General features: G+C 36.6%; 3 protein-coding genes and 1 long non-coding RNA gene across 5 annotated transcripts; 2 read left to right on the top strand and 2 right to left on the bottom strand.

Annotated features, from left to right (window-relative positions):
• The first annotated feature begins 73 nt into the window (after positions 1 to 73).
• Positions 74 to 7271, top strand: si:dkey-30c15.2 (uncharacterized protein LOC558938 homolog). The gene is made up of 13 exons (XM_041996318.1): positions 74 to 146; positions 225 to 517; positions 625 to 668; positions 1469 to 1532; positions 1691 to 1822; positions 4380 to 4484; positions 4574 to 4623; positions 4717 to 4839; positions 4947 to 4992; positions 5183 to 5254; positions 5400 to 5553; positions 5641 to 5723; positions 5807 to 7271. Exons 2-13 carry the CDS (start codon positions 485 to 487, stop codon positions 5957 to 5959), a joined length of 1059 nt encoding a protein of 352 aa, XP_041852252.1. The 5' UTR covers positions 74 to 146; positions 225 to 484; the 3' UTR covers positions 5960 to 7271.
• Positions 7272 to 8855: 1584 nt separating this feature from the next.
• Positions 8856 to 15242, bottom strand: neto2b (neuropilin (NRP) and tolloid (TLL)-like 2b). Of its 2 annotated transcripts, XM_041996317.1 has the most exons (12): positions 14933 to 15242; positions 13655 to 13711; positions 13358 to 13516; positions 12639 to 12887; positions 12474 to 12521; positions 12215 to 12342; positions 11535 to 11636; positions 11126 to 11252; positions 10619 to 10732; positions 10083 to 10213; positions 9909 to 10001; positions 8856 to 9827 (listed from the first exon to the last, which is right to left on the bottom strand). In XM_041996317.1, exons 1-12 carry the CDS (start codon positions 14940 to 14942, stop codon positions 9390 to 9392), a joined length of 1656 nt encoding a protein of 551 aa, XP_041852251.1. In that variant the 5' UTR covers positions 14943 to 15242; the 3' UTR covers positions 8856 to 9389. The 2 variants fall into 2 exon arrangements, with proteins under 2 accessions (XP_041852251.1, XP_041852249.1); XM_041996315.1 differs by lacking the exon at positions 14933 to 15242 and having other exon boundaries at positions 13655 to 13971.
• A 6293-nt stretch (positions 15243 to 21535) lies between these two features.
• si:ch211-127m7.2 lies at positions 21536 to 23192 on the top strand. Its single transcript, XM_041996322.1, has 3 exons — positions 21536 to 21741; positions 21834 to 21936; positions 22222 to 23192. The coding sequence occupies exons 1-3, from the start codon at positions 21638 to 21640 to the stop codon at positions 22561 to 22563; spliced, it is 549 nt and encodes a 182-aa protein (XP_041852256.1). The 5' UTR covers positions 21536 to 21637; the 3' UTR covers positions 22564 to 23192.
• LOC121647147 lies at positions 23083 to 24472 on the bottom strand. The gene is made up of 2 exons (XR_006011794.1): positions 24278 to 24472; positions 23083 to 24073 (listed from the first exon to the last, which is right to left on the bottom strand). It is a non-coding gene; the product is annotated as an uncharacterized LOC121647147 (long non-coding RNA).
• Positions 24473 to 24505: the final 33 nt, after the last annotated feature.

Here is a 24505-nt window from a genome sequence, read left to right as displayed (position 1 = left end):
TCAGGGGGCAATAAACATAAAATATATATTTTAAAAATATATGTGTAACCAGAGTAATTTGAATTACTTAAAGTCGACGTGGGTGACAATAACGGCACCCCACGCTCGTCTTTCCCTTCATATCCCAACAGCTGTTGGATATTAAAGTAAGAGCAGATCAACTGAAGTTTAGTGTTGTCAGGTTTGAATTACCAAAAGAGGTTTAAACTCCAAATATTCCACAGGAAATTCATTGCTGGGGAATATTGGAGGCGGGACAAAGATTTTTCCCTCAGGGGTTTTCTTTTAGTAAGCATTACCATGCAATTCACGAGCAAGTACACAGTCAGCAGGTGGAGTCAAAACATCAGCACGTGACAAGGAGAAGACTTTTATACAGGTGCCCTCTGACTAGCAAACACATTTTCATAAAGACATTTAATAGAGACAAGTTATTTAATTGTGTACATGCTAACTTTGACTTTTGGACACACTGTTTATCACTATGGAGCATAGTAGTTTACTGAGTGGAGATCAGGTAAGTTGTAGCTTTGATCCAGGCATTATGAATTAAACCTAATTAAACTTTATTTACCAGGGCTAAACAGGTAAATAAAAAAAAATCTCTTGAATTTTCTTTTTCAGATTGATGTTCTCTCCAAAGTGTACATAGTGTTACTCTCTTTCAGGTAATGTACTTCCTTTATATATTCTTGAATAACATTCAGGAAAGTTTTTTTGCAGATATGATTATGGTTGTGTAAATATGACTGTGTTAGTTCTGTCAAACCAGCTTGGCAGCAATAATTATGAAACGTGCATGAGTTTTCTTCTTGAATACCAGCAGTATGCTTACATAATATCACATGTCATATTCATAACTTGGAGCTGAAGCTTACTTCTAAAAGTTTCACTTGGTCTTACTCTGTTTTTGTTAATATGTACCCTACTGGAAAAATCTTTCGTGCCTTTATGTTCCATGCAGCCAGAGCTGAGTTATGATTTAACATGAGGACCATTTTATAGCTTTTATGCAAGTGTCATGTGTCGGAGATGAACACTCAACAAAATATGTTTTTCTTTTCTTAGAAGTTGTACAATAAAGCAAACTAAGGCAGGTTATGGTGTGGCATATTTGTACTTTTGACTGGTACTGTATTTATAGAAAGATATATTCACTTTATTATAGTTTTGATGAAAATTTGGTGTTAGTTTCAGGGTTTTGTAAGACTTTGTAAAGACAGTTGACTTACAACCATGTAAACATAAACACAATGCAGTAATACTTTCTCTTGATGATTGTGTTAATTTGCACCAACTAAAATGTTTTTACACACTTAGTTATTTTAAGTTATAATGACTGTGGAGCCAAATTACATTAAGATCAATTTGTTTTAAAGTTAAAAGTATTGCTTTGAGTTTTACTCCACATTCACAAATATTTCTAACTACTAATATTTAGCTGTTTAAAATTTTTATATCTTTGCAGTTTGATTGGGAGTTTTTCAGTCCTGGTGGTTTCCCTGGTTAAATGGAAATATCTAAGACAACAGGTGAGTCTAGTTGCTGTACCACGTTCAATATAAACCATGCTTTGATTGTTGTTATTTTTGGTGATATTTTTCACCTTTTCATTGCTACATGTAAACATCTGAGTATGGAGTGGTTAAGTGGTGCAAAAGTTGCATCTTTCTTGTGTATTTGTTAGCAGGTACACCTCCTGGTGCAGCTTGCTCTGGCAGACCTCCTAGCAGCTCTGATCCTGATGTACACTAGTGTCATGAGCATTGTTAGAAGTGACTACAGCGTAACCCTCTGTAAATACATGCTGCCGCTATCACTGGTGAGAAACATTTTTTTTCTGTAAATAATTTACAAGTTTGTGTTCTGATGAAGGAAGAGCTTAATCCTAATTGTGTCCTCAAATATGAGACGAAGAGAGGAAGAGATTTAGAGTAGAAGAAAGCACTTGGATTTCTGTACCTTGCAGCTAAAGTTTCTGATATATTCAGTTAATGATCAGACCACATAACTGTACAATTTTTCCCTGAGTCATCTAGGACATGTTAACTCTGTCAAAACTTAATGTTCCTTTTATTGCATCTATAAAGCAAAGTGGTGAGCTGTTTTGTCATGACATGCCACGTTTTGCTGTATTTACTGTTTTTAGACAAACTGCACATTTTATATAACAGTTGTTATTATGTACAAGTTTTACATTTACAAAAATGTTTCTCTAAGTCTGTTTTAAACTTGTCAGGTGTTAAACTAGAGATTTCGGTTTTAATAGTGATAAGAGCAAAGCACTTGTTGACTTTATGTAAAACAAACAAAATGAAAGGAATGTAATGTAGGAACAAAAACTCATAACGTTACTCAATATGTCTTAGATTGTGGATTTCTAATATGAAAAAGAATTTGGTTTAGAAGCATTGATAAGTTATTTGCAGTTTGTGTATATCTCTAAATTCACTCATCTGGTTATGAAAGCAACCCTCACCAGACGTTTCTCTCCTGTTCTTTAAAAACAATGGTCAAAACTCTTCTAACCTATTATTCTATATTCTAATGGCAGAAGATCTGCAACTTCATTGGACCTCAGTGTTCATGTAAGCAGCTGTATACATGAACTTTGTATAATGTACAAGAGAATGAGGATTGCAGACAACTAAGTGAAAATGACAGACAGGATTATTATTATGTAATCACATCAAAACATGATCAGGAAGCAACTTTCAAGAATGAATAATGGTCCATGCTCATGTAGCTCTGTTTAATCAGTTCTGCATGTTTTGAAAAGTGTATTGTTTTATAAGATACTTCAACATTTGGTGGGGCAGGGGATCAAATAGTGACAATTTAACCACTTGAACTAAATATGAAGCCAATATGAAGCTATGTGAGTCAGTCTCCTCTGGCTCTCATTTTAAACTTTCTCATACTATAACTCACATTTTAAGTTATTTTCACAAGTGGAAAGCTGAGATGACACACTTTGTCTAGTCAGAAAAGTCCCTTAAAAATACATGTTCTTCTAGGGCGTACTGGTCTCAGTTTCAGTATGAGGATCATAATTGTATTTTACTCCAGTTTATAGTCTCACATGTATGCCGACCTCCCTCTACTATATTTTTATGACTATGTGGGAAGCACATTTTACTGTCACTGTCAGTGCAACAAAAGCACTCCAACAACTGTTAATGCCATCAAAGTTAAAATCAAAGATAAAGTCAAATAATGAAATCAACCAAAATAAAATCAAAAGCACTTTTTATACAATAAAGCAGCACAGTCTTTTACATAATGAAAAAACAAGCATGTCTTCCGCTCCCCAACCACTCAGACAAGGACGATTCCCATGGCAAGACCAAGCAGGGAAAGCTCTGTGCAGGATCCCCACCAGGAAAACACTGGGGTTAAAAAAACGGGAAAAGGGGGGAGAAAAAAAGCCTAAATACAATATGAACAAATAAAAGGAACATGTGTAAAAGTAGTAAAGGAGATTACCCCCCATCCCTCCAAAAATAAATAAAAGAAAAGTCTTAAAGTTAGACTAAAAATAAAGCCAAATTGAAACTGGCGGTATGAACCTGATGACCTATCTTCCCTGCTCAGTCAGTGCCAAGTAAACTAGTTCTATCTTTCACGAAGGCCTAAGGCTAAAGTATATGGTCACACCCATTTTTATACTTAAAAAAAGGCTCTAGCTTTGAGTTACCTGCTCCCACACCTCTCTAACGTACAGCACTGAAAAAAATTTACTCTTTAACTCTTATTTCTCAAATTCAATTAAAAATGAGTCTAAATCTAATCTGAAGTCAAAATTAAAATTCAACATAATAGATTATTTGCAATGTTAAAAATATTTAATCTTTATTAAGGATTTACAAATCCATAAGAGTTGTTTCCTGATCTGAATAGTTATGCTTTCCTGTCAGTGGAGCCACATTAAGTGACAGGACCCCACTAGAGCAAGAGTTCCCAAACTTTTCCATGCCAAGGCCCCCCAGACAGCTTTAGCTTCTGGTGGACCCCCAAACTCACAGTTTTTGGAGCAGAGTCCTCCAGAGTGGAGTGTTGGTCTGTTCCTTTGGTCTATTTGTTGTTAAAAACATGTCCTTTTGCGCTAGCTAGCTACATGCTAGCTTGAGAAGCGGAGCAGCCTTATAACTGTCAAGTCTACACAGATGATGACATCATCATGCTGAACTTTTTTTCTTGGCCTCCTTTTAATTTTATGAGCCCCTTAAAAAATAACTGTCTGAACTTCTCAGTTGGCTAAAAGCACTAAATAAATCATTTTTATTGCACTGCTGATCAGACATACCTGGTTCCCATCAGCGATGCAAACTGTCACATTATGAATAACTTCTGCATGCTTTTGTGTCTTTTTATTCCAGACATTTTATTTAATTTCATTTCTGGTGGTGGCTGTTTATGCCTGGAAGTCAAAGACTGCTATTGAAGGATGGAGGGAAAGAACAACAGATGAGGATGATGGACAGGTGAGGAATCAGCAATTTGAAGATCATTATTAATTTGGTCTGAAACCTTTGGTAACTTTATCCTTCTTGCTATTGGTCTTGGTTTACAGAGTCAGTGCAGAAGACAAGTAAAAAGTTTACCCATTTATGGCATTGTGTGGTGAGTGTTTGAACCTCATTTTTTTAAAACACTGTGGCTTTAATTAATCAAGTCTTTACATTTAAATCTGCCTTTGTTTGTCCAATATCACAGGCTGATTCCATTTGCGATGTACTTAGCGTATGTGCTCACCCCTTTTGTAAAAACAACCATGATTCCATTAAGTGACAGAGCGCTGAGTGAGAGCATGAGAAATGAAAGCACTTACTGCCGCAGGTGAGCACACAACCTCTACAACTAGTTCAATCCAAGCTGGCTTTCATTCAAGAGATCACAGTAATGCTTTCTGTGTTTTTGACCCTTTTGATTTTTCCCTTTCACAGCTGTATCTTGTTCTTGCACATCTGGGGGGATTCCTGCTCTGATGCTGTGAGTACATGTTTTTATCTAAAAATGTTAAATATGCAGTGCTTTATTTTATAGATTTGCTTTAATATTTTCATTTACTGCACTTGATGGCTTTCTGAATTTTGCTTTTTCAATTTTTTATCAGGAAAAAAATAAATTTGGCCACTAATGAACATGTTCATTCATAATAACATTTTTTTTGTCCCACTAGGAGATAATCCACGACACTGTCATCAAAGTTTTTCTTATCCTTGTGGTGATACCAGTGATGATCTCTTGTTCTGTGAGTCAGCAATCACATTATTCTAGCAAGATCATAAATAAATATATGCAGACTGAAGCTATAGTTTGACAAAGTTATCTAAAAATATGGCTAGTATTCCCACATTTGTGTTGCACACCATGATTATTTCCCTTTTTTGTTTCAGATTATTTACTATAATATTGGGAAGTGGTATGAGAGGCATGAGCAGGAAAGGTTTTTTCCTGTGGAGGGAGACGGGCGTTCAAGCAGGCGACTCAGGAGAGTAGTTTCCACTGCACGAAATATGGTGATGGTCATCTTAATCTGCTGGGCACCAGGTAATCACACATAGAATGACACACACATTGACATTTAAAAGTAATTATCAGCATGAAACTGATGTCTTGTGCTTCATCATCTCGTAGCTCTTGTCCTTATTTTACTTTCTACCCTGGTGAAGTTGACGAGTATTGAACAACGCAGTTTATTTGGCCTTTATCTGCTGCAGGTATGTTGACAGTAAAATGACTATTTAAAATGGGAGGGGGAGAAACGAGGTTGAGGGTTACACCTTTGCTTTGTTTCTTTCAGGCTGCCACTGTGTCCCTACAAGGTTTCCTGAACAGTATGGTTTATGCCTGGAGACGACCCAACTTCACAGAGGCCGTTCTCGGGGAGAACACACCCCTGGTGGCATATGACCGCATCGCCTACTTCGATGAATCATTCAGGAACTGTTCCTGATCACTGGCGTGTTCAAGATTTATTTCTTTCATTTTATTTAGTCAATCTTTAACCAGGAAAAAGCTATCACAGACCTCTTTCTAAAGGGAGTCCTGGCCAAGACTCAGACTTGCTGTATCATGTTGTACTGGTTTCAGGAAGACAATGCCCACCTTACTGTCTTTGTAACAGTTCAGACTGAAGCTGTTCTTATGTGGACTGATGATGAACAAACTTTAAAAAAATGAAGGAAACACAAAGACTATTTAAACAAGGAACTGAAGAAGCATTTTTGTATTTCAACAGCCGTAGACTTTGTAAAAAAAGGAAAACTGTGGGTTTGAACAAGTTCTGGACTTCATAATGTACTTATTTATAATTTTGCTTTTATTGTACTGTTTATGAAACATTTTAACAAAAATGTGGATACTGATGTCTTATTGGTGTGTGGGATTTTCTAATTTATTCATGTTGATCAGTAATTTGTCCTTTTAACCAGTAATTTTATGCAACTGTCCCTGATTTCTGGCAGAGACTAATTTTATGTAAATCCCTTTTATATACTTTTATACCATTTCAGAAGCAAGCGCCACCAGTTTCATAGAGTTAAATCTTAGACTTTATAGGTTGGAGCACTGAGGAATGCAGAGTTGTTGAAATCTGTTCAGTCACGTCTGTGCAGCCACAACTATTAACATAAAAAATAAAAAATCATGAGTGTTTATGCTGCTGAGGTCACACACAAGGAATGCCTGATTTCTAAGTGTTCATACATGCACAGAAGCAAGATCAACACACATTTTGTGATATGTTGATTTGTCTATATCATAGATTTAATAATAAATTAATAAAATGAACATTCACCCATTAATCAAGACTCAAAAAACCTACAGTGAAAATTATATTTTTATAAATAAAGTTAAACAAAAGTAACTTTACACAAAATGATGGAGACTCGGATTTGGGCACTTTCGAGAAGACCCTCTGGGAGCCATTAAAACTTTAAGTTTTCTTGGATAATCACTGGGATTGTGCACTATATTGAATTCTTACAGATACTACTAAGGCCAGCCAGTTTAAATAGATTTGTTATTTTTGTTTTCATCCTTCCTCGATTTTAGCTCACATCCCTGTCCCTGCCACAGTATGATGCAGCTGCTCCCATGCTTTTTGTATTTTAGAGTGGTGTCACACTATGTATCTCCTAATGTCTAATATACAAGATCTAAACACACTGCTATGAGATCATGTTGGCTGTAGATATGACATACAGTAAATAGCTGTAAATGGTGAGTGGTGCAGCATCTTGTAAATGTGTAACTGTGGGTTATTTCTTCCAGGCAGCAGTCAAGCTTCAGTGAGCTAATGTGCAGTAATATGAGTAAAAATCTTAGTCTCACTACTTAGAAGAAAGTTACTTTGACATTGTTGCTTTGTTTTTATTTAGAAGTTTAATTGTTGAAATTGTACATACACAGATATCTGTCTTTTCTAAACTAGATTCCATCATTTTACTGTTCCACATGATTTTGGGCACACTGGGACTATCTTTACTCAAGCAATATAAATAAGGCTACCATGACAATTATTTAACTGTGAAATAGTCATTTTTTTATAAGATACGTTAGAGATAAAAGTCAAATCCCATTTTTCATTTTAAAATTGAAAAAAACTGTTTACTCATTTAAAATTAAATGTACAAAGCAGTCAAATGTGCAAAAATAGAAGTGGTGTATGAGCTTTGTGAGGCAGTTTACAAAAGACTTACTCAAATTTAAGAATTACACCATTAAATCAGACAAAGATACTACAATTTAAGAAACAGAACAATTAAAGGACCTTTGATTCCTGTGAGAGTAATGTCTGGATGCAGGGCAGATTTTTAGGTCTTGTTCGTTCCTGATGTAAATTTGCACAGAATTCTGAGTGATCACTTATATGATAATGATCTCTTCCAACAAGACAACACTTTCATCCACATGGTACGAGGACTCTTCATGTGATATTGTACCAATAAATTTGATGTTAGATTTTCCTTCAATCTGCCACCTGACATGTAGGTGTGTCTTTCTAAATAATTGAACCGATTTCCTGAAGAATGAAGCCCACTGGAAATATGAACTGAGTTTTTAACACAGATCCAGGTTGTTGAGTCATTGTACTTGGATAAAAAAGCCATGCAGCATGCATTCTGATGCACCTGTTGACCTAATTTTATTTTCCTTGGAGCGATTCATTACATGAAGTGTCCTAAATATCCTGCCTATTCATGGATACTAGGATAAAAATAAAGACAGTACACGGTATCTGATAAATAATGTTTCCTCTAATACAAGGCCAGCTCTAAGGCATTTGGACAGCACAGTGTAAATTTGCACTATGGTTATTTTTTCACTGATACATTTTCATTGCATCAGTCAAGTGAGCAGCCACTCAAACCAAACTTTCTTCTATGAAATATGATATATATATATTTACATAATTATCTACACAGTGAATAAGCTGAATATGATAAATGAACTGAAAAGATTTGCTGAGTAAACTCCAAGGCTTTTAAATGTGCTCTGACTCCTGCTTAATGTAAGTACTTCGGCTGTCCTACATGTCCTCAATGCAGCTCTGGAGCAACTTTCACATGGTCCTGTAAACATAAAGACACAACAAGATTAAATGCTGAAAACGTAAGATAACTTGCCATGTAAAGTCTAAATCCACTTTATTTGGAGTTTATTCTCACTTTATTTTCTTAATATTGCCTTTGCTAAATGATCTGAACTCTGAAGTGTGTTGGTTTGTCCCCACTAAGTAATTTGACATCAGCTGATTCATTAAATAAACAGCTTGTGACCAGTCAAAATGAAAACAAAACTGCTTCGTAATGTTAGATAAGATTGCCACTAGATCATATAAAAGGGAAATTCCAGCCAGCATACCTGTGAGACACACCTGTTTTCAGATCAGAACACTTGCCTTCTCGGAAGTCAAAAGTGGCTCATAATGCAGTGAGGATTTTAGATGTTTATTTTAAATATTAATGGATCATTTTCCATTGAGATAACACTATTTTAATCACTTCTTAGAGCCCAAAGAATGATTTAAATACAGCTCAATACAGTCTATTTGCTTTATAGCAAAATGTATTTGACAAATTACATCAACACAAGGACAAAACAAAAGCACCATCACGTGTCTTTACTTCTACACTGTTGTCGTAAATGTGACAGCAGCTCTCTTGTGGCTGTTTTAGTGTCTGGGTGGATCCGGCAGTTCTTGAATGTCTTGAGATCCTGTGAGATCATGTAGCCATGATTTTTGACAAAGTCCTGTTATTTTAAACTTCACTAAAAAGGAGGCAAATAAAGAAAGTGACAAATGACATTGAATATGCTTGTCTTTCTTTTTTTTTTTAAATCTACTTTTTGCAGATTTATGTCAGCTTTGCTGTTTCTTTTTAAAAGTCCATGGACAAAGATCTTTGTTGAGCAATTTGAAAATTGCCTCTTCGACTCCCTGCTCTTCGCACATACCGGTCATACCTTCCATCTTCCACCTCCTCTTCATTCTCCTCCATAACTCTATCCTGCCGCCACAGTACTCTATCCCCCATACAAGGATGACTCTGTTTCATACTAGGCCAGCTTTTCTTCCGTAAACTGCTGTTCAAGTCCCTGAAAGGAGGTATGGTGGTGTGGCAGTCTTCTCTAAGAGGAGGAAGCTCCATGGATCCCTTGCCCAAAACATATGCACTATGACTGGCTTGGATGGAGTTGACAGAGGCCTGAGAGCCACAGTGGTGTTCATGAATGCAGCGTGAGCCGGATGACAATCTCCTCAGCGCATGTAGGGAATGGAGCTCCTCTGATAACTCCCTGCGCTCCCCAGTCAGCTCCTACAAGGACAATGTCGTCATATGTGTGATTTTAACATAATCAGAGCATGTACAGATAATAATGTATGAACTTAAGTTAACCTTGTCTCTGAGGGCAAGGAGCTCGTAGTGTGGGGGGTCAAACACCTTCTGGAGGTCAGCACGCTGGAACAGCTTGTTCTTACGTATAACCACCTTCAAAATATGTTATTTTAATTGACAATTTGTACACAAATATGTGGCACAGTATGATATATTTGTTAACAACTTAGTTACCTTTTTACGTGGTTGCTTGACTTGCACAATAATGGAGAAAATGAGGAGTAACAGCACCACCCCCGTGGACACACAGATAATTGTACCCTGAGTTTTTGTGATTTGGGGAAAAACATCTTTGGTCTTTTTCTCTGGGTTATGGACATAAAGAAACTGATTTTAAAACATCATAAAAATGTAATTAATTCACATCATTTTTGATGCATCAGTCATTTACTTTGTCACTCTCATCTGGATGGTCTTTATCTAAAGCTATCAGGACAACCTAGAAAGCTAAAATACCAATACATCACCAACCCAACATTTAAATTGCTTAGAGAAAAAAATCCACCCAAGAAGGATTTCTGACTGTTCTCAATGTTTACTGATCTGTAGCGCTTAGAAATACAGCTACAAGTCATCAGGAGGCTCAATGTGACATCAGACGCAGACAAGAGATGCATAATATTACATAGAATGACACAACTCATTGTAATACAGCACAGCAAAACAGATCAAAGTGTTTCTGCCAGAGTGTTTTGGCAGAGCTGGGGTACCTTTGCAGTTGCTTTCGTCCCAGGGGAAGATACAGTTTTGTATGCCGTTGCACACCAGAGAATTGTTGATGCACATATTACTGTGGCAAAAGAATGCACTGCCTATACAAGGAGCTAAAACACAAGACAGGTGTGATGTATGAGAAGTATGCAGACAAGCTTGCAACGCAACCAAAGCCATTAGAAGTAAGAGACTATTTCTTCAGCTGCTGTAAATCTTAGCAAGAGCTGTGTAACAGGGATGACATTTCAAAACTATATTACAGCACATTTGTATTGTATTAACGTACAGATGTGCTTTTGTTACTCAACATTTTTGTTGTGTTTTAACATGCTATGTAAGTGAGCTGTACCAAGCTGCAGTGATGGATAGCACCCACATGAGTGTGCCATTACAAATCTTTCGGAATCACTCAGACAAGCAGCATACTGTGTTTGTAACAACTACAGAAACTGAACAAAAACAGTGAAAAGAGAGACAAAGAATAATCTGAAGGAAAAACTCACGGTCTGTGAAAATTGTAAACAGCATCCGAAAACGGCTGAGGCGGCTTGTCTCATCAGCCCACATCCTCACAACTCCGAAACTGGTATCCAGCATCATATCATTAGCAACCGTACTACAAAACTTGGCCTGGAAGAAACCACACACCATTTTCTTTATTGTTTCTGTGTGTGTGGTCTCATTCTGGTCAGGGTCTGCAGGACAGCTGCCTACTTACTGCATATATCTATCAAATATGAGGATAAAAAGATGCACATGTGGCCGCAACAGAAAGATAAGTCAAGTTATGGAGCAGAGGAGAAACCCAGAGCTGAGAAAATACAGAGATGCAGTGAATTGCATTATAAGGAGTTTGGTGACTATAATTCTACAGCCTTTATTAACACATTTCACATGTGTATGATATATTACCTTTAAGTCCTCAATGGCACTACTGCCGTCATAAACAGCCACAAAGTTCTTTTTGCATTCATTTGAGTTTTCCATCTGGTATTCCAAGAATCTCAGGTAAATCTGGAATAGGTAAAGAAAGACAAATTCCATCATGACGCAGTTTGTTGGATTATTAATGTTTATGTACATGTGATATCTTAAGCTGCGAATGTTTTATTAAGAAATGTTATCCTGCAGTGCTTTATGGACTTAAAATTGAATTTGTCTCACAAATACAAAGTATATGAAAAAGAGTACTTAAGAACAGATGTGAAAGTGAGTGAAGAAAAGGCAGGATACAAAATTAGCTGCAGGCTAGAGACTCATCATTCAAACCACTGTAAACACAGTTTATTCCAAATGAATCACACCCTCTCTCCATAGCTTAATTAACCCCTTAAAATGCTTCACTTTTGCATAAAAAGGTTTTTTATGGATAAAAGATTGTTGTGGGCCAACTATTTTACTGGACTACATTTGCTGGACCCTTGCAGGTGTGCTACTGGAATACAAAGATAAATTCCATTAGTGACTGGTCAGAAATGCTTTTACATTCTTTTGCATAAGAAGGCAGCTATTGTTTATTTTTAAAAGATTATTTTTACACCTAATCATAAAGAGTTGAGGAAAAACATCTATTAAAATGCCACATGTCCTACCCTTTTTTTTTCTGGGGCTCGTATAGTCCAGATGCAGTCCACTGCCTGTTCTGGCTTCACCTTGTTCTCCTCCTCCACCTGACTGGAGCGAATCAAGCCATCGTTCCCCGACAGTTCAAACTGACAGTCTGAACCACAGACAATGACAAAATGTAATATGACAAAAAGCAAACAAGAGATTAGGTGACAAGGCCAAACTGACATGGCTTTGCTTGTCAGTACACCTGAAGCTGTTTAAGTAGATCAGTGTTTGCATTACCTGGGATGGGGTTTAAAAGTCCTCCTGTATGCAGATGAAATTCAGGGTCTATGGGGGAAATTACAGAGACAGAAAGGTATTTAATAAGCTACTGCATTTAACTTAAGTATTAATCAAACATTGCTTTGCAGAGATGAATGAAGCATCTCTTTGCATTTTACACACCTGCAGTAAATTTGTATTGGACCTGGAAGCCTTTCCCCTCCAGCTCTTCATCACTGTAGAATCGGATCCACATAAAACGCCCGCTGGAGAGGACGAGGCCAGGACTGTCTGCCCCACAGTAACGACTGATGAGAGGTGAGAAACTGAAGGGACCATCCCGCACCTCAATGTGGTCAAAACGACACTCAAACGAGGTTTCGATGTGGAAGATTTTGTTGAACAGCAGCTCTATCCTCTGGCGAGGGAGGGCTGTGGGAAGACTGACAGTGTGTCACTTCTGCTGCCACAGAGATGATTGTAGGATTTAACACAACTACAGAATGGACAATGCAGTGGATGTGATATTCCCAAACTTTAAATATTGCTTTTTAAAAAATATTCTTTGGTTAGAACTGTGGGTCTGACTGCTTGTAAGGCCCAAGTGGAAATTTAAAAAAAAAGTATGAAACAATATTTAGCTTCAAACTTTTAAGCAGGTTTGTTATTTATATATTGGTTTTCTTACAGAGGCAGCCTCAATAATTTTAATCCAAACATCACCTTTTACAAATTTATGCTTTGCAATTTGGGAAAAGAGGCATGAGGAAAGAAATAACAGCTGCAGCTTGAATTCTTACAAACCAATCAAATGAAACAGTCAGTACCCATGTTCGAATAAAAATCAGTAAAGATTTCAAAAAGGTGGAAACGGGAGCTAAACTGTGCCTGTTATTATTTACCTTCCAGTATGAATAGACACTCCTTGTTTGGAGGGTACGTATTTGGGTAGTTTGGGGAATGGAAGCTGCCGCCATCTACTCTACGAACCCAGGTTCCACAATGACGAGAATTCTGTGGTTGCTCAGATGGTTGATCTACTTTTGATCCTGCACCTCCATCTGTGTGTGATATGAAAACCATTTGACAGGTGAAATACAGTACACTAAATGTGTAAAAAAAAACTCATATTCAAAGGAATTTTTAAATGCTAATGTGGTTTTTCTATTTAAGGAACACATTGAAGAAAACGATCTTACCTTTAATCTTTTGTGCAAGAGAAAATCCCTCCTCTACAAATAGGAGAAATATCCAAACTGTAGAGAAAGTCATCAGTTAGTGATACAATCAAGGAATTGACAAAGAAAGGGAGAGAGACAGAAATAAAGCACATTGCAGGATGTGTTTGGCTACGGCTTGAAAATCCTGGACTGTATATAACGGGTCAGAGATGAAGAGTTCAAAGGGTGACATTGAGAGTAAGATGTGCTGCCATCTGTTTGCTTTATTCCCTACTCTTTTTTTTCCTATTTTTTCTTCCTTCTGTTTATGTAAGAGGTGGAACTGCTGACTACCTGCTGTCCGTTCTTAAGTTGTACAAAACTCTTTAACAGTAAATAGAAAAGCTGCACCATGAAATCAAAAAGTGCATCATAAAATGTATCCTAAAACAAGTTAGCCTGAAGGCATCAAATTGACAAGGCCAACGTTGGTATGATGTTGCAAATGTACACAGACTTTACATGTGTGCGTGTATATATATATATATACATATATATATATATATATATATATATATATATATATATATATATATATATATATATATATATGTTTTGTATCTATTACAAAACTTTGAATTTTGAATCCATTTTCCCAGCCAACAAGGTAACAACTGTGTTGGTTTTTAATGATTTAATTCAGCGCTTGTTTTCATTTTTCGTACCTAAAGATGCTTTTTCTGCCATCATCCTTTGGATATTTATAAAACACTAAAATACATGTTAAGGAGTAAGTGAAAACGGAATCAAACTGACTTCTGTGGTTAATTAACATAAGTTAAACTTCATTCTGCTGACTTTTTTTTAATCTCATTTAGAAATAATGTTTTGGTTTTCAAGTTAAATCTCCACAGTACCACATCCACTGATGTCTGGAGGAGGAACTGAGGCAGTTGCAGCAGTGGCAACCTAAATCCTCCCTTTTTCCAGGCTCTGAGCCACCACACAAGCTGATGGGAAAAAAAAGCCAGCCATTAAACCGCTTGCAAAGAGGAAGGAGCTGTCTGTCTCTTCATCCCCATGAGCGCTTGCATCAATAAAATTTTAAGAACAAATAAATTATTTTTCTTATTAAAATGTATCCAGAAGAGAAAAGACACCGAGTGACAAATATATTTGTTGGTATTTTGCTTCAAACTGCAAACTAAAAAATCAAAGTTTGTGAACAACGTGGACCACAAACATCTGTCTGCCTCTCATGCAACACTCCCTCAGAAAAACTCCATTCATTGCAAGATAATGGAGGAGCTCACTCACCTGTGTGCATCCTTTCAGCTGGACTCCGTTGTCTTGAGTTTTGTTTGCAAACTCGCTTTAAAATACCACCCGCTTGCTTGTCCCTCACATCGCCGTTTGAGTCAGTGGTTTGTGTTAAAAAACGACTGATTCACACAATCCAACTTTCACCTTTCCATCCTGCTCCCACTGCTCAAAATGAGAGAATTTTCTGGCGCAGAAATGAACAGATCAACTTTGGATTCATAACCAATCCTGGCAAACACAACAGTTTTCCAGGGGAAACATGCTGCTCCCACAAAGCTGAGAATCCTCTGAAATGAACGGATGATCCGTCTGCAGCGCTCACGGTTTGAAGACTGACCAGTTGGCGCTTGATGGGGGTAAAGCTGATTGCGCATGTGGATCCTCCTCGTGGAGGAGTTATGAGTGATATAATAACCCTTTCACATTAGATGTGGTTGGTAATGAATGAATCTGGGAATTACAATTTATTTGTTTATCTATTTTGCTTATTTAGGGTAGTATCCACAAGTGTCTCTCTCTCTCACACACACACACACACACAGTTTGCAGAGCGGAAAGTGGGGAACACTCCTACTCATTTTGATTCAGTTATATTTTAATATCAGTTGCATTTTACTTCCCTGAATATACATTTTTGATAATAAGGTCAAACTTATACATTAATGATTAAAATAGCAGTAACTAAGTCTCCATGGATGTCATTATTCTGTATGATAAGCCAAGTCAAGCCAGCTTTATTTATACAGCACTTTAAAAAAAGTAGATACTGACCAAAGTCCTGAACAGTACATACAGCCTTTAAAATACATAAAAAAACATAAAGACCATAATAAAAACAATGTAAAAGAAGACCAAAACTATGATAAGGAACATTGTCTGTTTCTGCAGTAACCACCCTTTGAGTAGGTTTATTACAGCATGAATTAGACACACTCACTCAGTACATGAACAGCTGTAAGATTGCATCATCTGTGCCTGTGTTTCCTGGTTATCAATTATAAAATGAAAGTTTTTACCTCAGAAATGCATGAATCTCTAAGTTCAGGAGTGCATTTGGTTTGTAAGGAGCTGTGTGCTTGTTAAGGGCAACATCTGTTTTAGTCATGGCCAGGTGATTCAAACTCATGCAACCTAATAAACATCCACCCTCACCACACATCAAGGGTATTCAAATCTGTATCTGTTGCTATAGAAACCTGGCTGGTGTCTTGAGCGTGTCTGCTGAGGTACCTAGAAAGCAGAAGGTTTTTTTTTTTTCGGAAGCGGGGTAGGGGCTTGGAGGGGTAACAAAGACAAGGATCAAAGTGGAACGTAAGATGTGTCGCTGCTCACTGGGAGGGAAGCTTTGTGTTGTAGTAACTTCTCCTTTAATCCCTTTGAGATATTGTGATTATGGTGAAGATGGCGAGCTGTCCTTAAAGTTTTTATACTGGTCTGGTGCTGTAAAGTTTTTTATCTTTTCATGATTAAAAAGACTGATTAGCTTAAATATACATTTTTACTGAAAACAGGGCTGCTATGTTACTCTACATTTTGCTCAAAAAACTGGAGAACTGTGGAAATGTTGTAATTTGCATCCTTTGGCTAAATCATCATCTCTCGATCTCATGTTGACCAGAAGCTCTGGAAAAGTTCCTGATGACCCAAATCTTTGTCAACATCTTTTTCCAGCAATAATGCTTCCTTCTTAACTATTATGTCAGTTTGGACCAGAACAGGGATGGAGAACCAATACTCAGATTACTTGTCTCTCAATGGTCACAGAAAGATAAGTGTAATCTGCTAAGACAAAAAGTTATAAAACATGTTTAAGCTACAGTAGCATATTATTGTGTTTTTGCAGTATATTTGAGCTCAAAGATGCTCAAAGATCAGTCAGACGTACTGTAAATTTTATGTCCTTTTTTGTCCGTTTGGTGATGAAGATTAATTGCATTTAAAAAGTATTTTTTAAGCAGCTGCACAGTAGAACATCTTCTCAGTACCAAACTAATGTCTCCCAAATCATATTAATGTTTCCTCCAAAAGCTGTAGTTTTGATTCATAAATTATTTTTGTGATGCCAAAATCTTTTAGGCAAACACATGTGCCATTAGGAAAAAAAACCCACTAACTAAAGGACAGCAACAAATACAAAATTGTTCACAGGCAGCAGCCTATAATTAGCATTTTGATTAGACTGAACCACACAAGTGATTGCACAGATTAGCATCACCTTGTGGATGAAATTTACATCTTCAGTTTATGGTTTAATACAGGTGACATTACTTAGTGAGGTTTCTTTCTTTCTTATATTCCATTTTTAGGGAAAACATGCCTTTATTACCCTTCCCATGGGCGGCTGTGGCAGCATTCATTTTTCTAACATTATAAATCTTACTCTTTTTATAAAAACTACAGTTTTATTGAGGTGCTGCTGATTAGTCAATCTAATGTGTTTGATTAGCAGAATCTGGCTGCTAACCATGTTATTACATTTTAAAGCAGGTTTTCACACCCTGCGTCTGCATTTAGGCACAGAGTAATATGTCATGTCTTTTTATTCAGGTTGTATTTATCTCACTTTAAGATGAAGTTGTTGGTTTTTTTATGTTCTGATATGGTTTGCATTATTTTCCACATGACTGTACCTGCATGGTCTTTGTATGCATGTGTTATTTTTAGTTGTGATGTTTTTTAGATAGATACAGTTTAGATATTTTTTTTAAATTTAGGCCTACTCATCCTTAAAATACTGGGTTACCTAGCAGGGCTTTTCATATAGTTCACCAACTGCATGTAATATGTGGCCAACGTGTTATTTAAGGGACTCTTTCATCCTGTCCAAGCACACTGCTGCCATCCATCCACGCTGACTGTGCCATTCAGTGTTTCAACAGATTAACGATAGGATGCAAAACAAAAACTTTTAAGAACTTTAAAAAAAAAAGTCAGATCATTGCGGAGTATCTGTGGCTGTCAGGACATCCCTATGGATTTGGTTCTTTATAAGCAAACATAGCCTTTAAATCTTACTTAAATATTGTGCAGCAGATTTGTATGTCTCAGTAAATCCTTGTGTGTCTCCACAATAATTTTCTCTTCACACGTTTTAACACAGTAGATTAGATAATCTTCAAGTATCAGATAGTACAATTTCAGATTATGTCACAACTAATCACTTTATTGCATATTCAATGCTCCACTCAGCCAATAAAACAAACCTGCTGAAAGTATTTTATCAGTGCAACAACAAGAGCATTTACACTTCTGTTTCTTTTTATTTAAAATACTTTAAGACTGATTTTGGAAATAATTGCATAAAAATAAAACTTGAAATGTAATCATCTTCATAGATGACTCCTTACATAATACTCAGCTTAGTTCAAAGCGACACTATCCCAGGAGGCCCAGACACTGAGCATAAATAGAAACATCCCATTTAGAGACAGATTTCGACATATCATAAGGCAGGAAGAGCTGGTGCTGAACTCTTGTTCTTATCTCAGGCCCATATGAGAACAGATTAGATAAAAGAAAGTAAAATGACCTCATTATACAAATGTCAGAAAGAGGAACTTACAGGAAAATCTATCATCTATACAGATTTAGACAAACGTGCTGTGAAGCTGCAGGAGGAGCTCAACATAAACTCTCTTCAGGCCCAAATGACAACAGATTAAATGTAAGAAAGGAAGTAAACAGATTAGACAAATGTCAGAAAAACCTCCACAACGGAGCCTGCAAGACATCTCAAAGCAAAGTCCAGGGTGTGAAAAGATTCCTCAGTCATTAAATATTTGATGGTACTGGTACCTGATTTCTCTTTCAACCTACTTGGTGTCTTTTAAATGATTATAATTAATATTAATTCTCATTCTCAAGAGACACTTGTTTCTAACCAACATATGATATCACATATTAGTGACAGACATTTTCCAAGAATGTTTTATAAGTTTTCCTTAAAAAATAAATTTAAATGTCCTGAGTGGGATTAAACTTGACAGCTATCGATCCTGTTTTGGTATGTTCCAAGTTGAAGGGACAGAGTAAGAAAATGGGTGTCATGTGACCTTTGTGTGCCGCTGCATGACACAGATAGACTTTATATATTAATCTCTATCTGTGAACTTACATCTGTACTTTCAATCCTGTAAACTCTTACGCTGACATGATTCTATATTTAACAAGTATCCTTTCCCGCAGATTACATCTTTTACAGGAATGTAATTCAGTGAATTTAAATATCTTACTTCTACTAAATTGTGCTCTTCTGCACCATATGGCCAATCACAAGGAGGGTTTTCAAGACAGATGGCAAATGGCAATGACCCTCATTTAAAGCAGGGTTAAGCCCGTTGAAACATCTATAAGATAAAGATAACATGTGACATGAAGGCTGTGGAGGAAAAGCATAGATAGATGATGTGAAAATGATCTCTCTACTATGCTGATCATTTATGTTCAGTTTAAATAAAAAGCAATACCTAAACTTTAATGTAAACCCATCTGTGTTTAGCATTAAATATGCTGTAAAAATTAGGTTTATAAAACATCCTGACAATTGCATCAACAAAACCACATGTTCGTGCCTTCATACAAATAACTATAACAGACTTTGTTGCCATGTTTGATCTTAAATTCAGCATCCAGAAAAAAAAGCAGCAACAGGACTTACTCCATTAGAAAACAGAAATCTTCTTAGCACAGCTCTGATCTGTAGATGTGGCAGCGAGCCTGGAGGAGGATGAGCCCAGTGTTACTTTCTAAACAACCTAGATTCTCTCTTTAAAATAATGTCTTCCTGTGTGCTGCTTTAAAAATGGAGAATGAGTAATTGCAATGCTTTAAGGGTTTCTCAGATGATTTACTTTTTCCTTTTTGTTTGACAGCTGTATACATGTTTTTTATGGCCTGTGTTATATTAATGTTGTTTATTTGAGTTTTAGTTGACTTTTTACAGCCTCTTGGCCAGGTCTGCCTTGGAAAAGAGATTTTAATCTCAGTGGGACTTTCCTTGTTAAATAAAGGTTAATAAAAATAATAATAATAATAAAATCATGTACTTTGTGGTAATTTTTTGCCATTTTTTTCCTGGTTTGATATAAAATCAAAGAAAGTTATAAACAAATATGTGTCAAGAGTGTGCACAATGTCATTTACTTTAAACAATGATGAATATAATGCAGAACTTTATTATTATTATTATTATTATTATGTGTTGTTCTTAAAATGCACGGAGCTTTAGGGAAAATCACATTAAGCCCGCAACATCCTGTTTGCCTTGAGATTTTCTTCTGCCGACTCTCCCACGTTTTAATTTAGTCACATATACAAAGCTGTTCTTTGCAATTGAAGCCTAAGCACTCGAAGGAAGAGGCTTTACAGAGATAATTAAAAAGCCTGATTAAGACATGGCAGCTTTGTGTACAGAGTGACAGAAAGGAAGTCTGATAAAGGATTGTTTTGAACACCACAGATTAAGGGAGGATGCTAAAAGATAGAAAGAGGAGCAAAGACTAAAGACAAAAGTCTCATGCAGCTAAATTCAGAGATATAATCTACTGTTGGTAGTAAGAAAAAGGTACACAGGTCACCAAGTCAGCACTATATGAAAAAACACTTCAGACATACTTATACACAATAAAACCAAACACATGTTATTGTCTCACTACATCTTGAGTGTTGAGGAAATCAAAGATAAGTTCTAGTTCATGTATAAAATTGAGGTTGACAATAAAATATGTAGAAGGAAACAATAAATAAATACAGAAAAGTTATAAATTAATCAGTTGAAATAAAACAGAATAAAAAGGAAAAAGTTCTGAATCCATCCATATCCATAAATGCAGATGAGCCATGACAAACAGAAACTCTGGGGGAAAGATGTGAAATTGGATGAGCAGCCTCTCAATACAATTTTAATCACACAGCACACCAACTGAGTCCCTGATTAATTTCTACAAGCTACAGTTTAAATGTGAATGTGTTTCTTGAATGTGTGCGTGTGCACATTTATGTAGGAGTGCCAAAGGGTGGAAGTTACTGAGCACAGAGACAGATTTAATTGTCATGGCTGAACTTTGTGAAAGCTGTTTTGTACATTTGCACATTTGAAGTGGCATATCTTTGCCTGAAAAGAACCTCCGGAAGAAGGTTGAGACTGTAAGGACAAGAGGACCAATAGCAGTAATGTGAATACAGCGATATGCACATACAACATTGTGCCCATTAAAATTACATTTTGATTCACATTTAAAGGCTTGTTCAAACCAAACACACTTTAATACTTCTGCGAGAACACCAGCCCCTAAAATAAAGATGATCTTAATTTGAATCAACTTATAATACAACCAAGTTGTACTTTTTTTTTCAAGTGTGATTAAGAACTCTTAGGAATGTGCTCTTTATATTTTTCTTTTTTATTAGGGAGCTTTTGGTTTAATTTCCTATTAAATGTATATATATATAGATAGATAGATAGATAGATAGATAGATAGATAGATAGATAGATAGATAGATAGATAGATAGATAGATAGATAGATAGATAGATCTGCACTAAACTCGCCGTAAAGTGGCGCTAAAGCGTCACTTGCTGTGTCATGGTCACGTGACGACGCTCGTCGCCTCCGTTTCTCTTCTACGTGCTTAATGGTGGGTAGGCTACACTTGCAGTCCATGTAAAAACGAAGTGAAGGTGCGCGCGTACACCCTCAAACATGTCAGAAAGGCACCGTGAGTTGCCTTCGTGGATGGCAAAGAAAAGTGTTAAAGTAAAAGAAAGGGCGCAACTGAAGAGCCAGAGAAAAGGGAAAGCTGCGAGGTAGTGGACAAGAATATATGAGTCAAATATTTGGTTCAGATAATATCCTAGACTTCCTGCTGAGTAACCTATTCGCGTTTATTTTTCCCCAGGGCTGTTTTCTACTGCATGAACGAAGCGGAGCTGGTAGAAACAGCTGTTTCTTATCTTACCAACGGTGTCTGTGAGCATGTGGCGCTCCCAGTTCACCAGCAGGTGGGGCTGTTTCCCTCTTTTAAACAGTTAAACTAAAAAACTAAACAAAATGTAACAACGAAATCATGCTCTCCGTTTTAATTTAGTTTAAATTATTTCAACCTTTATGCTTTATCACAGTGAAACTTTTTGATGACTGTATTCCAAGTAAAAGTTAAAAAAAAAAAAGAAAAGCTTCACGAACTCTTAAATAATTTCTTTAAACATTTTTGCTTGGAATGTGAAAATGCTGGTAGTTTCCTGAACCATTGTTTTAAATGTGATGGATGTTTTCCTCACATGCAGGTTGGACAAAAAGCAACGAACATCGCACAGAAGAAGGAGAAGCCCGTCAGTTCAAAGCTGACAGCAAAGCCAATGACAAAGATTTTGGAGGAAGAGCCCTCAGACTGTGATGATCTGGAGACAACATATGTTTCAGAAACAGACTTGGGCATTACAGAGGTGGAAACGCTGCCATACACCAAAAGCCCACAGCATCTTCAATCTAAGGGGGAGAAAACAGAAGCAGCTCAGGATGATGGTGGACACATGAATGTGAAAGCTGAAATAAACAAGGAGACGTTACAGATGCCAGCAGATGAAAATGATGCCCTACAACTTGTACGGGAAATTTTTTTCACTTGATGATAAACTGATAGAACAATGCTGAAAGAAAAATGCTTATTTTTTACAAGTGTTTGCAGTTAATTAAACCCTTTCTAAAAAATTATCCAACTCAAAAAAACTAAAAACTACTGAAAAAGCAGTTCTGAATGAGCAGTTCCTCCATTTAGCAAGTGTTTGAGGAAGCAACCATTTTCTTCAGCTTACAGGATGAGTTTATGAATGTTCCAAGTTCATGTAGATACTACATCATCGTTGGCTCAAACTTTGTGATTGATTTTGCAAGTTATGGAAATCCCCTTGCACAACACAGATCATGTGGTTACTGAAAGCTTTACTGAGAAAAAAAATAACAAAACAGGGCTGCTGTGGTTGAAACCTTGAATCTGGGTGTAAAACTGTGCAGCTGTGGTGATGTTACAGTTCATCACAACCACCAATTTAGTGTTTAAAATTTTTCCACCAGATGATCTAAATGTGTTTCTATTAATTAAAAACTTTTGCAGCTGGATATGAAGAGGGGAAAAAATTCTTTACAGGTGTGAAGTGAAATCTTTAATATGGTACAACCTGATCAAAGGTTTTGAGTAAATGTCCATTCAAAGTTCCCAGTCATTTCTTCCATCTAAATAAAGTTACAGTTCCGACAACGCATTTAAACATTTTTAATATAATGTAGGTTTCAACACAGAATATGAATTCATTTTCAAATAGCAGAACTTAGCAAAGGCTGTAAGTCTTTTAGGCATTTATCCATAAACATGGTTTCACTTCTCATGGAAAAGTTCTTTTACAAATCAAACACATCGTTGTAACAGCAATACAACTTGTTGATCTAACAAAAAGAGCAAACTCAATTACAATTTGTCATGGTTTTCATCAGCAAGAAGACAGAGAACATAATTGTCTCTTCCACATTAAAGCAAGTACAGTCTGAACCAGTTTATTCCCAGTCAGGTGGGGGATTCTTCTTAGACACAATGGCGGTTAGCAGAGCTGTGATCACCAACTGTACTGACACACCTACATATATGTAGAAGCAGAGCGTCATGTCTTTCCAATTCAAATATGACGAATGTAGGCTGAGGAGGAATAAAATTAATCCGTTCAGGATGAGCGAGCTGGATGCAGCCTGACAAGCCATGCTGAACCTGAGTGTTGTTTTGTCTTTGGCATAAGCTGCCAACAGCATGGCCAGAAGAGCAAAGAGCAAGAGCACCACTGGAACATAAAGACACAGAACAACCAGCTTACAGAGTATGTTAATAATTATCATGAAGGACAGTCTAGTGGAAAAGCTCCGGAGCCAATCATTGTAGAATCTTTCCTCATGTTGACCGAATCTGATGGATACTTCATTGGATTGTATGAACACATCACCGTAGTACACAAAGGAGGTTATCATCTGAAGGAAGACCAGTAGGAGAAACAAAGCAATCCCCAAAATGTGCCATGTAGGGTTCCTCAATGAGAATGCAGCCATAATGGAAACTCTATGACTCCTAGTCTGTAGATTTAATAGTCATCTTGACTGAAATAAAACAAAAATTGGCATGTTAGTATAGAACACAACAAATACAAGTCTGTTAAATCTGCCTGACCTCATTATTTCCTGATTGACTATTAAATTGTAAACACTTAAAGTGTCAAGACTTCAACCAAAATTAGCTGATCGACATATTTACTTCCTCAGCGTGATCATGGTATGATTATAGACAGACGAACAGTTACTTACCTTAAAGTACAATGATTTTAAGGTCAAACAGTGACGCATGATTTGGTGGTGATCATTATAAAACTTGACTTTTCCAGAGAAAATTTATTCTTGGCTGAGTTTGACTGACGACACTGATTTGTTATAGTTTCACTTGTTAACTTGCGTCTGCAGTCAGATAAAAAAAAAAAGCGTCTAAGTCAGAGTGCTCAGGAAGTTCAGTGGTTGACGTGTTGGTGCGCGCACAAC

This window comes from Melanotaenia boesemani, chromosome 10 (genome assembly GCF_017639745.1).
Source record: "Melanotaenia boesemani isolate fMelBoe1 chromosome 10, fMelBoe1.pri, whole genome shotgun sequence".
NCBI lineage: Eukaryota > Metazoa > Chordata > Actinopteri > Atheriniformes > Melanotaeniidae > Melanotaenia > Melanotaenia boesemani.
The sequence above is the reverse complement of the archived record's forward strand: the minus strand, read 5'-3'. Positions and strand labels throughout refer to the sequence as shown.